The 17,192-nt window shown below is 35.7% G+C and overlaps 1 protein-coding gene across 5 annotated transcripts; it reads left to right on the top strand.

The window, feature by feature from the left end:
* Nucleotides 1,480-15,828, top strand: LOC109360416 (chromatin modification-related protein EAF1 B-like). 5 transcript variants are annotated; one of them, XM_019605308.1, is made up of 23 exons: nucleotides 1,480-1,862; nucleotides 3,637-3,826; nucleotides 3,935-3,989; nucleotides 4,072-4,169; nucleotides 4,291-5,695; nucleotides 5,799-5,918; nucleotides 6,076-6,342; nucleotides 7,174-7,362; nucleotides 7,604-7,684; nucleotides 7,793-7,850; nucleotides 7,945-8,453; nucleotides 8,554-8,607; nucleotides 9,412-9,469; nucleotides 9,574-9,770; nucleotides 9,871-9,924; nucleotides 10,047-10,127; nucleotides 10,512-10,649; nucleotides 10,761-10,877; nucleotides 11,170-11,270; nucleotides 11,461-11,667; nucleotides 11,768-12,146; nucleotides 12,421-14,168; nucleotides 15,481-15,828. In XM_019605308.1, the coding sequence occupies exons 2-22, from the start codon at nucleotides 3,684-3,686 to the stop codon at nucleotides 14,083-14,085; spliced, it is 5,976 nt and encodes a 1,991-aa protein (XP_019460853.1). In that variant the 5' UTR covers nucleotides 1,480-1,862; nucleotides 3,637-3,683; the 3' UTR covers nucleotides 14,086-14,168; nucleotides 15,481-15,828. The 5 variants fall into 5 exon arrangements, with proteins under 5 accessions (XP_019460853.1, XP_019460852.1, XP_019460851.1 ...); XM_019605307.1 differs by having other exon boundaries at nucleotides 7,171-7,362; XM_019605306.1 differs by having other exon boundaries at nucleotides 6,076-6,348.

Here is a 17,192-nt window from a genome sequence, read left to right as displayed (position 1 = left end):
CAGTCACTAAATTCAAGACACCATAATAATAAAGAGATGATTTTATAATGGTATGTTTGGATGGATTGGACACAGAGAGATAATAAATGAAATTAAAGGGGATAAACTAATGTTTCATTATTGGGTATTTTGTTTAGTAAGAGCATCTACAATGGGTTATTTTTCGTTCTTAAATGAGTTCCATTGATTATTTTATATATATTTATACCTTCCAACAATTTAAGCAACTCAAGCCAAAATCACTTTCAATGGTGTAACTCTATTTTCATTCTTAAATGGATCCTATAAACCTACTCCACATTTATATTTCTCTATCTTGTAACAATTTTTTCCATTTTTTAATGTTGACTCAACTTTAAGAACGATGCTTAATTAGTTTATCGTTGCGAAATAAGAACAAGAACAACTTCTCTCCCATGGTGAACATGGACGAAAAACATGATTATTTAGTTAAGAACAACTTTTTTATTACCATTGTGGGTGCTCTAATAACATTCCATACAAACCCTCCAAAATTCTTTTCCTTTAAATAGGGTTGAGCAAATTGAAAATAGGAAATGGTAGAGAAGCATATATATCTTAGGGAAATATTTTGAATAGTTTTAACTACTCTGAAAAATGTGTCACTTATTTTATATCATCAAAAAAATATTTGTTCATCAACTTGAGAATATAATTATTAATAGTTTGACTATAGATTTAATAGAAGAAAAGACAATTATAGAAAAATCACTCTAGTCAAAGAAATAAAAAATGCACAAAGTTCATTTTTTCCTCCTCTTGGCCACACATCTCTTTTTTCCCCCCCTTCTATTGGCCATTTTTGTTAGGTATTGTACCCCACCTTAGGTGCTTAGTGGTGTCCTCTCCTCTCTAATACCTAAAAAATAGTTAGAGCTTCAAACTTTACTTTAGATTTTTAATATATTATATCCATAAATAATAATAATTATAATTACAATTTTACTTGATTCTAACCAGAAGATAATATTATTCATGAATATCAGTTAATCAAATTCAGAACATTTTCACAAAAGCTTAAGAATTTAATTCAAATAAAAGCAAAGTTTCAATAAGGATCCACTTACTTCTCGTCCTAGCTATCAATTTAGGGAAATTGATGAGTAAGTGGATCCTCACTCAAAAATAAAATCCAAAAACAATGCTTTCATATTTTTTTTGTTTCTCACATGTTTGCTCGCACTGGAGCCAATCCTATCCAAGCTTGCGGGAACATTCACAAGTGTATAGACCTAACCCTCGAAACCTTACTTTAAGGGAAATGAAACATGTACTACTTGAACTAAAACCACGTGTTTTCATTTGCTACAGATAACCATCTTCCTCAAAATCAAATCAAAAAACATACCCCCAATGTCATAAAAAACAAAGATTAAAACAAAATGAATCTCAATTTTGATTGAATAAAAATCAAAATGCATACAATAAAAAGCCCAAAATGAACTTCCAAATTCTGAAAAAGCCCTCTTTTTTTCTCTGCATCGTCTTCTTCTTCTTCTTCATGCCCCAAAGCCCACACTCTATGTAGCAGAGGTCTCGCATAGTTCCACTTTTTCACAATTACAAAAAACAAAAAAAAAAATCAAAACTTTTTCTTCTTCAATTTCTAGAAATCGAGAAATTCATAATCTCAATTGTTCCATTCACGAATCAACACTGAGGAACCCTTCTTCTATTGCTTCAATTTTGTTCCCAAAAGTTAGGTTTTAGGGAAAATTCCACTTGAGCTAAGGGACACACCTTTTTTTCTTTTCAAAACCCTAGGAGAGAAGAAATTCGATTTGGGACAGCCTCGAATTGTGCCATAGCTATCAATTTCGACGACCCTTTTGCTTGTTCAGGTGTTTTTCTATGATTAATTGTTGTCTTATTGGCATTCCCGTGATGTCCCTGGAAACCCTAGAATCGCGCAATTTGGGGAAATTAACCGAAAATTAGTGTTGTTAGGGTTTTAGTTTGTTGGGCCATTTGTGCTGCGTTGTATTCGTGTTTTGCATTGTATTGGAATGGCTTCTGGTTTGTACATGAAGTTTGTGGGATTTTTATTTTTTACACTTTTTCAGTAACTAATTAGAATGAGAATCTTTTAATGAGGAGACAGTAATTTGAGGTATGAATGTGTGGTTGGTGATTACAGTTTGGAAATTTGAAGGGAATAATTGGCGGCAACCTCTATATATGCTATAGTTGATCAACCTATGTGTGAATAGGTGTAGTAATAGTATTAACTGCCATAGTTGTTATTTATTTATTTTTGTCTAAATTTATTATTCTTCTGTAAGTTCAGTTGGCATCATTCGGAATTGCATGTCGGGGTGCTGCTATTATGCTAATTCTGCCTGGTCATGCATTTCCTTTCCTGTACAAACATTTTAATCTGGGGCAGCTCTTTTTGCTTTTTACCCCGACATTAATATTTTTTTGTTTTGATTAGAAAAGGACATTACTTTTACTTTTTCTATTGTCCGTTGGGCTTCATATATGCTATGTTATGCTTATTACCTTTTAAATAGATGGTATAATCTGGTGACTTATGGAAACCATAGCTTTGCTCTTTAATTTCGTTCAGTGACGAAGATTAGTTGCGTAACGTGTATTTCGAAAAGTTCGGGGGATTAAATGAAAAGACGAAGCTTTTGCTTCTATTACCATTTTAGATCCTTTTGTTTTCCTATTTAGGTTACATTTCCTTTGAAAGTAGTTTTTTATTTTTGTCTTACGTGGAGCCACTCACCAAGTCGAAGCAGAATATCCTTTCAAATTGCTAAAGGAATGTTTAAAAATAAAAAGGAAATATTTAATGTATTGATATTTGATAATTTACATAAGCATTAAGCAGTTATTGTACACAACTTAGAAGTATTATCACACGCAAGCTAGTCATTACCAAACGAATTTTGTTGGAATTTTCTTTTTGTGAAGGATACTCTATCATCATTTGGTAAATATGTTGAAAATGTTATATTTATAATTTTCGATAGATTTAAAATATAGCTGCAGTGCATGAACCTGATGCTCAAAATGTTAATCACATCGTATTCTGCATGTGCATCTTTTTTATTTTGCGTATATTATTTACTAAATAAATGAGGATAGTGCATAGTTCCACTGGTAGCTTTGTTCATATATTGCATGCTTGAAATATAAGCGCTACAAATATTTTCTTTCCCACTACATAATAATTTTCACCTACCTAGTGAGATTAAGGCTTGGTTGTTGTTTTACATAATAATTGCATGACTGGTGTTTCTTAATCTTGTTCTGATTTTATATTTAATTAATAAGGAACACTGTAATCATTGTTTGCAAGATGGTCTTTCAGGCCTCCTAATTTAACATCTGGTATGTAGAGTTGAGTCCACTTTTAATTTAGGAATTTTTTTAAAAAATGAATTAAATCTTGATGAAAAACATGTTTCCTATTTCAAATTTTTCTTTTGGGATACATTTCTTTATTTTTTTCTAAGTTAATGCTTGTGTATCTTGTGCTTTGCTTGTTGGTAGCAAATAGTGTTAACATATCTCACGTTTGGCTTGCGAGGAAGTTTTACATCCTATGATTTTCTATAGATTGAATTTGTCTTATTTACCTTTATTTCTTTTCAAATTTGGCAGATTCTTTAATAGATGGGAATTGAAGCTATTAGATATTAAGGGTGGTAATGCATGGATATAACCCAGGATCTGCTCTCCTTGTAAATGCCGAGGTTGATTCCATGGGAGGAGTTGTTGATGGCGGAGTTGGTATAGGTTTGAAAACCTCTCCGCGCCGAGCTGCAATTGAGAAGGCTCAAACAGAGCTAAGGTGATGGGAAAACCCTTTGTGTACTTGCATTATTTCTTTGATTATGTTTTCGAGTGCTAATGTAATCTTTAGAATGTACCAAGAATAACCTTTGTATGTTGTTAACAGACAGGAATATGACGTCCGTGAAGAAAGAAGAAAGCAGCTAGAATTTCTTGAAAAAGTATGAAAAATTTGATGTTTTGCTGCATATACTCCCCAATACATTTATGCTAATAATGATTACCTGTGCTTCGCAATTGCAGGGTGGTAATCCTCTGGACTTTAAGTTTGGGACTGCTATTTCAGTTAGTGTCCAGTCTACATCACTCTCTGATCAGCATCATGAGCAGTTTGTGACCAGGTTGAATGTTCTGTTCTTGTTTTTTCTTTATTTATCACTTGTATGTCCAGTCTACATCATTTAATGATACTTTGTTGGTCTTTTCTGTTTCTCTCGCTCGCTCTCTCGTAATGTTATCCAGTGAAGCAAATGGTAGTTTTGCATTGACTGCCTCTCCTCATGGTGACTCTGTTGACAGTAGTGCTAGACCAGGGGCTCTATCTTTCAGTGAACCAAATACTGCCGATAATCTTTTACTTTTTGATGGTGAGAATGAGTTGCCTGAAGGCAAAAAGAGGGTTCTACATTCAATTAAAAGAAATAATATTGCTCCATCAGAACAGTGTTCTCAAATTGGTGGGAGTCAAAATGCTAGGGAGACTGAAGATTCTGCTATTGTCCGCCCATATGCACGAAGGAACAGGTCCAGATTAAATCATGGTCCTCGGGGGGGTTCAAGGGACGGAAAGGGATTAGTGTCTGATATCAACAAACAAAAAGACCACAATGTACCTCCCAGTTCTAAGCCAAAGGCTGCTATTGCAAACGGTGACATAATTATTAAAGATCCAACGTCTATTAATCCATTATATAATGACATGGTTGGTGTTCGAGCTCATCAGACAGATAGTGGCAGTTCTATTGTTCCTGAAGACAAATTGGATATGACCTTGAACAGAAACTTAAAAGGAGATCAACGTATTCTGCCTTCTCAGGATGATACTGCACAAAATCCAGTCGTCTTGGCTTCTGGGGAAGCTAATGCAGTTGAAGAAAAGGATCCGGGAGCTTCAGCTGATGTCGACCCTCTGCCTTATGTAGCTACTATTCAACTTGGAAATGAATTTTGTTCTGGTCTGCCAAATGGGTTTGGCACCACAAAATTAGACAAGAAAGGTGTAGCAAATGAAGGCCAAAATAGCAGTGCTACATTAGGGTTGAAGAATTTTGATTCGGAGACCTCCTGCACGCAAACTAGTTTAGCTAGAGATGTAAATAATGATAGTGATATGTGTAATAACATAAAGAATGTTGATGCTAAAGAAAATACTATGGAACAAACAGCAGAATTTGAGAAGAAACTAAATTTAACTGGTTGCAAAGTTGTAAAAGAAAGGACTAAGACCAATGGTGGTGAAAGTGGTGGTACTGTTAACTATGAACATGGGACTGGTTTTCTAGACCCTTCTGGTAAAAGTAATATGGTAAAAAATGAGGAAACACCCCGTATCATTCATTCTTACATTCTAAACAAGATGAATGATTCTTCCAATATTAAGGGGGTGCATCACAATGACGATATCATATCAAAAACCGATAAAGTGGATAGTATTGTGGTGGTGGGTAATTCCAATTCTATCATGGAAAAAAGCTGTGAAAGACATCAAGTTCCTGTGGATGTGTCAATTTCAGAAACACCTCAAACTGCTCTTGCTGAAAAGGTTACTGCTGCTGTGCCTGATTGTCAACCATGTTCTACACACCACTCGAAGTTAGCTGACAAAGCTTGTGAAGATTCTATTTTAGAAGAGGCTCAAATGATAAAGGTCTTCATTTTTTGTTTCCATTTCTAGTGTGACTAGTAGTGTACTCTGAAATTTTGGGGGTTTGCTCAGTAAACTATGAAGTTCTGATGTCATATGCAAACAGGTCAAGCGAAAGAGAATTGCAGAGTTATCTATTCATACTTTATCCACACAGAGCCACCGAAACTCTCACTGGGGTTTTGTCCTTGAGGAAATGGCATGGTTGGCAAATGATTTCGCACAGGTTTGATGTTTTAGACTTACTTGTGATTCCGCATTCTCTGTTTACCCCTGTAGTAGGGTCCTCATTCAAACGACTAGAAGATTCTAACTCTTATTAACTTTAAATGATATTTGATTTATATGATACATTTTTTCCGCTTGCTAAAACATATTTGTAGGAGCGTCTGTGGAAATTAACTGCTGCTGCACAATTGTGTCATCGAGCATCTATTACTTCTCGGTTAAGAGTTGAAAAACAAAGCAAACTCCTGGGGAGCAAACTTTTGGCTCACAGCATGGCGAAGGCTGTCATGCAGTTCTGGCATTCAGTTGAGCTTCTTCTCAACAATGATGCTCATGACTGTAGCTGCGTTGGTGGTTCTGTTGCATCTGTGAAAGATGATTCAATTGAAGCTGCTGGGGACAAGATAACAAATTCTGACAATGTGCTGGTTATTTACCCGACCTTTTACTTTATACACAAATTCTGTTGGCTACTACTTTGGCCAATGTAGTGATAGGTCTTCATTTATATGAATATTTTCTCTTTCTGATTTGTTTAATTAGTTTCATTTGAAAAATATTCCTTTGAGAGTCAAATGATACATCAGGCTACACAAATTCATAACTATATTTGTTACCGTGTAAACTTAGGAGTAGCTACTTAACTGTTATGCTTAACGAAATCCTGAATCTAGTGATTGAATATCTAATGCAGATTAGATTGTGTGGTTGTTGGAGTTCTGGATTATTGTTACTTTGTGTCATTTATTGGCTTTTGAGCTAAATTGATGGATTTATTATGATTGATGCGATTAGGTATTCCTATTATTTATGCCGTAAGAGTGAAATCTAAAATTGCAAAATGCATTATATCCTCTTATTATTTACATTTGGAGATGACTTCTGAATTTTTTATCCTTTGAAATGTAGCTTCAGAACTGTTCATTATCTTTACATGTATATATATGTGCATGTTTATTATATTCTTGTCTTCTTTTCTATCGAAAACCATATTTTTGTCGTCTTCTGTTTGGGCATTGTTGTCATCCTATGCTGATGCATATTTGTCTGATTTGGCTGCTTTTTTTCTCTCTACATTAGATGCATGATTGGTTAAAAACAAGTGCATGATTTGGGTTTTTGTTTGATGTTTTTATTATGACATCAAATACTTCTACTTTTTCCTTTTTTGTCGTCAGTTTTAGCTTCCTAAACTGTTTTTTACATTATGAGTTTTTTGTTGATGTATGAATGTTGGTGGTTTTGATCAGAAGACAGGCAAATACTTAGAGGGACAAAATCCCAGAAAAAACACAACACTTGAAGTGCATGCATATGCATTGAGGTTTTTAAAAGATAGTAGATCTCATGGAATTCCCTCTCAAGCAGAAATACCGACAACACCTGATAAGATATCTGACTCAGGCATTGTTGACATATCATGGGAAGATCATCTTACAGAAGTATGAGTCAAGTAACCTTATACTTATTTGAATTGCATATTAGTTTTGGATGTTAGTGATCCCTCTCAGGTTTATGTTTTACCAACATGTTACTTAAGTCAAATGTTCACTTTTGAAGTCCGTCGAATATGGCTTTTCGATATGATTTAATTGGTACTTTTGTGTTTTACCTTTTTTGCTATATTGTTCTAAAGGAAATTTTCTAGAACAAACCCTTTTCATGTTATCTTTTAATTTCCAGGAAATTCTTTTCTATACTGTTCCTCCCAATGCCATGGAAGCGTACATAAAATCTGTTGAATCTCATTTCCTACAGTTCAAGGTATAATTTATTTTGCTACCTTATGCCCTCTTGGATGATATAATGCTTCAGGAATGGTTTTTAAGTTTTATTTCTAACTTATTGTTTATAATAAATTTAAATTTTCAGAAAACTAGTAGTATCACTCAAGAGGAAGTTGAAACATCTATGTATGATACTGCAGCAGGTACTATCGGTATTATTTAGAATTTTATATTATCTTACTTATGAGTGTGTTTTAGATTTTTTGCAACTCATTTTTTGATATAATTTAAACATAGAGTTTGGATCTGAAGAAACTGCATATGATGAGGATGGAGAATCCCACACTTATTATTTGCCTGGTGTCTATGAGGGTAGAAGATCATCAAAATCTGTACAAAAGAAACACAAAAACCGGATGAAGTCCTACACTCATAAGTCTAGTGAAGTTGGAACTGATTTGGCTTATGTACACTATACAAGTGGAACTCAGCCATCTGCAATATTTGGAAAAAGGCCAGCTAGTTTAAATGTTAGGGCTATACCAACAAAGCGTATGCGTACAGCTTCTAGGCAAAGAGTTGTAAGTCCTTTCACAGTGGCAACTGGGACAGTGCAGGCTCAGGCAAAGACAGATGCTTCGAGTGGAGATACCAATTCCTTTCAGGATGACCAAAGTACTTTACATGTTGGATTACAGGTCCATAAATGTGTGGAGGTTGAGTCAGTTGGAGATTTTGAAAAGCACTCACCTTATGATTGTGGAGAAACATCTGTTAAAACAAAGAAGAAGAAGCCCAAGACTATGGTAATTATAAATCTGGATTCATGTTACTATAAGTCTATAGCATACTTAGGTTTGCTATAACTGTACTTTAGCTGTAGTTGCTTAACAATTATTTCTACAGGGTTCTGCTTATGACCAGGGATGGCAATTGGATTCTTTTGCTCCATATGAACAAGTAATTCTCTGTTTTAATTAAATTTACATGCTGTGATATCTATCTTCCTCATTGGACTTGATGAAACTAAACTTGAATTTTGGGTGTAATTTGGCTTAAATCTGCTGTATGTTGAAGTGTGTTACATTAATGTGAAGTTTAGATTCCATCTGCTATCTGGGGTGTACTGGCCACTCCATGATGCGTTATGCTGCTTAGTGTTTTTTAGGAGTTGATTTTTCTGATTGTTCGATCTCGTTTAGGAGGTTATTTAGTCTTGCCTCATTATTGTTCTTTTTAATATATACGCACATACATATTGGTTTGAATTTATCACTAATTGAAACTGGGTCAGAGCAATTCTTGTATTTTCAAGGAATATTCCGTAGGCTCAAAAGCCATTTAGGATACTGATCAGGGAATTGGCTTCTATTGGAAGCACGTAGAATTTTCGAGGGAATATGGGTTTGGAAGGGGAGGGCCCCTGAAAAACTTAATCCTTGTTTGTGAGTTTTTGGAAATAGTGGATTATGATGTAATCCTCCAAAACCATCACCTCTTCAGATTTTAACTTCTATGAACAGCTTGAAGTTCCTTAATTTGAGGACTTTGGAGGATTATTAATATCTAAATTAGAGAGTAGTGGGAAGATGAGAGGGGTTTAGAACTTAGATTGTTTGCATTACAAAGTTGTTGGACCTCTAATTTTAACCTATATGATGATTTTAACTAAAGAATTCTAAAATGGTTTGGGAAATATAGCTCTGCTGAAGTATATTTTTTTAATTTTCTGAAATAGTTATCCTGTGATTCTTCACAATGCAGAGGGATCATTCCAAGAAGAGATTGGATAATTTTCACTTTGAATCCAATGGAAATAGTGGTAAAATACCTTGTTAGCTGATTATATCATTTGAGTTTTGTTTTGTTTGCAATTGATATTCTATTTCCTTCATGCTTTACATTTTTAACTGTCCTGTTCTGAAGGGCTGTATGGGCAACATAATGTGAAGAAGCTGAAGACAATGAAGCAACCGCTTGACAATACTTTCGACAATATTGCTCCAATAACTAATTCTAGTCCATCCCCTGCTGCTTCACAAATGAGTAACATGTCAAATCCAAGTAAATTTATTAGAATCATTAGTGGACAAGATCGGGGAAGGAAAGCCAAAGGACTGAAGGTAGAGTTTTGGTGTGAAGTTAGATGGTCATGTGGATGCAACTTGTCGATATGTGAACCTATTGATTATTTGTTTGCATTTTAATTGTTCATTCCTATAGGCTTCTGCAGGACAGCCTGGTTCTGGAACGTTTTGGTCGCTATTTGAAGACCAGGTTGTTTGTACTTCATAATCTATTTCAAATTTATTCCGAAGTCTTTTATTGAACAAATATTTTCAACTTCTACCTGTATGACTTGCATGAAAGGCTTATCTATATTCTCCTCTCTATTGCAGGCACTTGTTGTCCTGGTGCATGATATGGGTCCAAACTGGGAGCTAGTAAGTGATGCTATCAATAGCACTCTACAATTCAAGGTAATCATATGCAAATATGCATACACATAGAAGGGTGGTGCCAAGGTTGCAGGACATCTTAAATTATTATTGCCACATTCCATGACCCAAAATTCTTCGTAAAGGATCTGTTTATTGCCTCTCACCAAGTGAAGCTATTGCATCATGAGAATGCTTAAGTGCATAACCTCTAAGAACAAAATTTTAGAGTAGGTACTGATGGTGATATTCTTCACCAGATGTACACGAATACACGAATTCAGTTGTGATATCTTTTGGAACTGTGTTGCTCTGTTCATTATGAGATTTCAAATACTGATATGATTTTAACAATCTTTATTTGATGGTTTTTTGAGCATTTATTTGGGTTTTCACTGAAGCATGAATTTTTTGCAATATTTCCAGTGCACACATTGGAAGCCAAATGAGTGCAAGGAGCGTCACAAAATTTTAATGGATGGAAGTGCCGGGGATGGTACAGATAGTGCTGAAGATTCTGGGTCTTCTCAGTCTTATCCGTCTACACTACCTGGAATTCCAAAGGCACAAATGCTATCATTTGTCATTGTGTATCATTTTTCATACATTAGTGGATTCTCATTCTTCATTAAGTTTTGCAGCTTTTGGTTAACTTTTTTCTTGTATCTTTTACAGGGTAGTGCCATGCAGTTGTTTCAACGTTTGCAAGGGCCAATGGAAGAGGATACCCTGAAGTCTCATTTTGATAAAATTATCAAGATTGGGAAGAAGCAAAACTACCAAAGGAATGAGGTTTGAATCAAAAGCATTTATATTAGATTGATTCTTGATGCAATGACATTTACAGGTTGTATATTTTATGTGAACCGCTTCTATAAGGGCATTGATTAAGGATTTAAAAGTAATAAATGTGTATGTGAAATGATGCATTTAAGATGGAAAACTCAATAGTTGTACTCTCCAAGGCACACTTTCTATGTTTGATTTCGTTAACATGACCCATAAAAAAACTAAATCAAGTTGCCCTTTTCTGTTACTAGTTTCTGTAGCATAACCAATTATATATTTTTTTTGTTAAATGCAGAATGATAACCGGGATTTAAAACATTTAGTACCTATCCATAACTCGCATGTGATTGCTCTTTCACAAGTCTTCCCAAACAACTTGAATGGAGGTGTTTTAACGTAAGTTCTATTTGATCTTATTTTCCTTGTCTAGTATGGTACATGTATAATTACACATAGTCACATACTATTGCATTGCCTATTGTGCTCATTTGACCTTGGTCATGTTTACCTTTTGAGTTTCATATTTTGGATGCACATTATTTTGTTTGGCACAATTATTTTAATTCTGTCTGAGTTCTGTTTGAAGGCCGCTTGATCTTTGTGAAATAAATGCAACAAGCCCTAATGGCATAACCACTCGGTACCAAGGTTCACATGCTGGTGGTTTAGGTTTATCAAATCATGGTTCTGTTCATCCTTCATCTGGACCGAATTCTTCAATTCCACCGTCTTCTGGTATGGGTCTTGGCAATAAATTGTCATCACCATCTACTTCAATGGCTGCTTCCATCAGGTATGTACATTTTTTAGCTGGAGATTGATGCTGCACAATCATATATTTATATATGCATAACATTTTATTCATTCAACTCCTGGGTACTGCCTTTTTTCAGGGATAGTAGGTATGGAGTTCCAAGAACTTCACCTTTATCAGTTGATGAACAGCAGAGAATACAACAGTATAATCAGATGATTTCTGCCCGAAATATGCAGCAGTCAAGTATGTCAGTTCCTGGATCTCTTTCAGGAAGTGATCGTGGTGTTCGCATGCTGCCTGGTGGAAGTGGTATGGGTACGGTGGGTGGAATTAACAGAAACATTGCAATGTCAAAGCCAGGGTTTCAAGAAATGGCATCATCTTCTATGCATAGTTCTGGGGGCATGCTTTCTTCTAGTATGGTGGGGGTTCCAAGCCCCGTTCATATGCACCCTGGAGCAGTTGCTGGACAAGGCAACTCTATCCCGAGACCTCGTGAGGCTGTACATATGAGGGTGAGAAGTGTTATTATTCCATCTCAGGGTTCAATTTCTTTATAGGTACTATTTTAGAGTTGGGATATTCACTCGTGGCTATGATACTTAATATCCTTCCAACTCAGTATCCCAGTTTTCAGTATCTTTCCAATAACACTGACTTAGTTAGGCAATTGGTTTATAGCAAGTTAGTTTTAATGTTTTATTTTGATTGGTTTTCTCTTTTTCATTTGTTTGCATTTATGATTATCCTTTTTTATTTCTACTGATGATTTCCCCCATTCTCATTTAGCCTGGCCATAATCAAGAACATCAAAGGCGACTAAAAGTCCCGGAACCTCAGATTCAGGTCACCCAAGGGAACAGTCAAGGCAATTCTGCTTTTAATGAGGTGAGTTCTGCCTTTAATGATCAGGCAATTTCACCTCCTGTTCAGCCACACCCAGGACATGCTCAGCAGCCCCATCAATTACTCCCACAAAAGTCTCATCTCAGCAACCCCCGTCCTCATCTTCAAGGTCTAAATCATTCTACAAGTTCACAGCAACATGCCTATGCAACAATTCGAATGGCAAAGGAACGGCAACTGCAGCACCAGCAGCGATACCGACAGCACCAGCAGCAACAGCAACAGTTTGCCACATCAAATGCAATGGTTCCACATGTTCAGGCACAATCCCAACTTCCCATATCATCACCTCTTCAAAATAATTCCCAGGCTCAACCTCAAAGCTCATCTCAGCAAGTATCTATTCCTCCTGTAACATCATCACCCCCTTCACCACCCATGCCGTCTCAGCACCAACCGCAGCAACATCACCTGCCACAACATGGGTTAAGCAGGAATCCTGGTGCTAGTGGGTTGACTAATCAAGCAGTGAAGCAACGGCAGCGACCGCCACAGCAGCGGCAGTTTCAACAGCCTGGTAGGCAGCATGCACAGTCTCAACAGCAGGCTAAACTTCTGAAGGGAATAGGAAGAGGAAACATGTTGGTCCATCAGAACAAGTCTGTGGATCCTTCTCATCAAAATGGACTTTCTGTACCTCCAGGAAGCCAAACTGTGGAGAAAGGGGACCAAATTATGCAAATGATTCAAGGTCAGAAAGTACATCCCGGATCTGGTTTAAATCCAAGTCAACCTTCCAAGCCACTTGGAACCGCTCTTTCTGCAAACTCTCCCTACTTGCAGCAGAAGCTACATTCAGGACCAGCAAACACTTCATCTAATCAACTTCAGACATTGGTATCTCCTTCTGGTCATATAATGTCATCTCCACGGCCAGCTGTTACAGTTGCTAACCATCATCAACTGCAGCAACAATCTCAGCCACAGTCTAAGCAAATTAATCAAGCTCAGTCAAATGCCCAGAGAATGTTGCAAAAAAACTGTCAAGGGCATTCTGAGTCATCAAGCATGTCTCAATCTGATTCACCTCAAGTTGATCAACAGCCTGCAAATAGTGCCTCTCAGGTTAATGCAGGTACTGCAATATCTCAGGTTTGTATTGATTCAGCTAAGTTGGTAGCAGTTGTTCCTAATGCATCTTCTCAGTGGAAAACATCAGAACCGCCATTCGATTCTAATACCACCAATTCCGTTACTCATGCGAGCTCTTTGGGGAGCACACCTGTTGGAAATTCAACTGGAAATGAGCTGCCATCTATTAGTCATGGGCTTGGCCCACGGAAGTTATCAACTAGCTTGCCTTCTCATGCACATAATTCTGGGGAGCAGCGGCAGCCACCACCACTTCTAAAACAATCTTCATCACAACCCATCCTATCTCAACAGCCATATCAGCCACGAGAACAGCTTCAGCAGCAGCAACAGGAGCAGGAACATCATTCTCCCAAAGATGCGGCTTTGCAACATCAACCTCAGCAAAAAGTGCAACATCTACAAACAAGGAAGAACAGTTTGCTTATCTGCCCACCTAATTCTGAACCGGAATGATGATTTATGACGGATGAAGCAGCTGACTGTGCTTGGTTCTGTCATGATTGGAATCTTTATGCCCTTTTGTCAGCAGTGTACAGGTATTTATTTTTCATTTTGCCTTGTATACAAAAATATGGTGAATTTAAGTTATGAACATCTTTTTCTGGTGTTATGAGGCACAGACATGTGGGTTTTCCAGGAGGTTTATTTTTTTAGGATTTTCTGAATTGCTGTTGACGATAATGAAAAGCTTTTTCCTCAAAGGAATCTCAGTAGTTGATGTTAACTTGTTCCACCATGGCATTGTTTTTTGAATCATAACGCTTTACAATATTCAAAGTCCCTGCTGATTGGTGATGTGAAAGGAAATAAACTTTGGGCTTTGGTATTGTTTAGCAAATGACTTGGAAGGCTAGTTCTTCTGACTACCGCAGACCCTTCCGTGAAACAAGGAAAATCCATCCCAACATTTTTGGAATCCTTGCAATAGTGTTTTTTTGGGGGAGACTAGCCTATTCCCCACTGTTTTCTTTTATAAAGGAAAAAATAGCAAGTAAAATTTAAATTTCATTTCGTTTTACACATTAAAAATCTCTGTTTAGGTAACCAATCTTTTAGAGCTTTCTATTAAAAAAAATCTTTAGGACCTTCCTATTTCATACAGTTTCCTCATAGGAATTCATGAGTACCATAATTACCTCAAATTATAACCATAAAGAACCCAATACAATAACCAAGTCTTGTTTCACATGGCATGCATTTTGAGGGATTTATTTCATCAATTCATTTTGGAATGAAGATAAACAGATCTGAACAGATATTTCTGATTGAAATCTATACTTTTTACCCTGAGAATATGAAAAGTTGGCATGGCTGAAAATCTCGTTTCCCCCTAAATATATAAGGAAAATATACTCAAATATATTTTCTTGCTCTCAGTTTGGCTCATCGTCTTCTGTTTGGATGACTTTCTGGTTGATCAACTTATGGTTGAACTCATGTTAAATTGAGAGGGCGAGCCTCGGCACAATGGTATGGTTGTTTGTCTTGTGACGTGGAGGTCATGGGTTTTCAAATCTTGGAAACAACATGTTCGCTTGCGAGGGTAAAGCTGCAAACATCTACCCTCACTAGGTGGGAATGTCGTGCATTGGGTCACCCTTTTTATCTGATGTTAAATTTGTGCTATTAAAATATCTATCATTTCTTTTTTTTCTGAGTATTCTCCTAGAGAAGATTTATTGATAAAACTGAACTTTTTATGCAATACTTATTGCTTAAGTTCCAATGATTGAACAATTGTGCATCAAATTTGTATTAAATCTGGGACTTCTATTTCCAGTGTTTTTGTCTATTTTGTCCTAGCAGAATGAAAAATTAAAGACCTCAATTATGTTGGATTTTGTGCAGATTAAGCTAATTACTATTCAGGAAGGCTTTGGAATATGGAATCAGATATATCCATTGCTTTCTTCAGGTCCTGTTAAAAGTTTAACCAAAACTATATTGGTAGGCATCATTGCTTACTTTATTCTTGTTAAAAAATCTTGTATATTGAAACTGTTCTTAGTGGTAGAAGGGTTTTGCCTCATTTTGTTTTTGGTAAGATGGTGCATTGTAATGCACCAGCTCCATGCCATTGTGCAGAGGAACACTTTTTTGTTCTACTGGATTAGTGAATGTATAATTATCACTGTTAGGTTTGATATATAGCATTCATTTTTATGAGAAAAAAGCTAATTCAAAGTTTTGTAAATATAAGATTTCTGACTTATTTCCATGGTGTTGTTTTATCTGCACTTCAGAAATTTTTTAGATATTGTAAGCTCATAACCATTTTTAACTTACAGAAATCTTTACACCGACAATGCTTAGATATTACGGTCTATTATTATTATTATGATATACATATTCAGATTTGATTGGAAACCAGGAAAAATGAAGCACACTGCAAATTTCTGGAAAATTCCAAATAGCAGGTTTCTCTATTTGGAACCATTATGGTGAATTTTTATAAGGTTTTTTGCATTCTTTTTAAAAGGTGCCATTAGAGTGTAACCTTTTCAAGTCCTATTTTTCTTGTCTTTTAGTTGAGCTGGTGCATTGTATTATTTGTATTCCTCTATTTTTAAAATCCAACAATGTATTCCTTTAAAGTATTTCTGCATTTTATTATTAATTTCTTGTCTTTCACTTGAGATATCCAACAATTCCTCTATCATTTTTATGTGTGATCTAATTCTAGCTTGAGAATGATGCAGATAAATAATTAAGAATCCAACATAAGATGCCTTTAGTTTTGTAATAGTTAAAATATATTTTAGATAATTTTTATCAAGAATTCCCATTCTTCATACACTATTAATATATCTTCTATGTGCAATGATTTTTTTACACTTAATATATCTTCTTTGTGCAATGATTTTTTAACACTATTAATGTATCTTTTATAATTTATGTATATTATCTATAAATATGTATGAATGATATGTGATGCACTTAAATTAAGTAAAAAATTAAATTATAATTGTATACTCAATAAAGTCTTTTGATAAATTATTCCGAAAATAAAAAAATATCTAATATAAGTAGATGTGTGTTTTATATAATTAGAACATGGCAAATAATTAGCAAATGTGGAATCCATTTAAAATTAAAATAAACACGGAAAGACATGTTGAGAGCATGTGTGTTGGAAGACAAGTTGAGAGCAAATTGAGTATGAGTTCAGCTTATTACCTGTACACGGATGACCAATTTGACGTACTATTCAATCTTTGGAAGACCTGTTGAGAGCATGTGTGTTATAACACTTTGGAAGTTGGGCGAACTATCTGCATCTGATAGAATTCACCTACAACAATGACTTTCATTCAAGTATCAGCATGGCGCCTTATGAAACTCTTTATGGCAGAAAGTGTAGAACACCGTTATGTTGGTTTGAAGCAGGAGATAATTTGATTCTAGGACTCGATGTGGTTCAGAAGACGACGGAAAAGATCATAATGGTAAGGGAAACATGAAGACAACCTAGAGCAGACAAAAGAACAACTACGGCAAAAGGAGGAACCCTCTCAGTTTTGATGAAGGAGATCACGTCTTCATGAGGGTGGTTCCAACAA

Source organism: Lupinus angustifolius, chromosome LG11, assembly GCF_001865875.1.
Source record: "Lupinus angustifolius cultivar Tanjil chromosome LG11, LupAngTanjil_v1.0, whole genome shotgun sequence".
NCBI lineage: Eukaryota > Viridiplantae > Streptophyta > Magnoliopsida > Fabales > Fabaceae > Lupinus > Lupinus angustifolius.
Note: the sequence above shows the minus strand (reverse complement) of the source record. Positions and strands in the feature narration are given on the sequence as shown.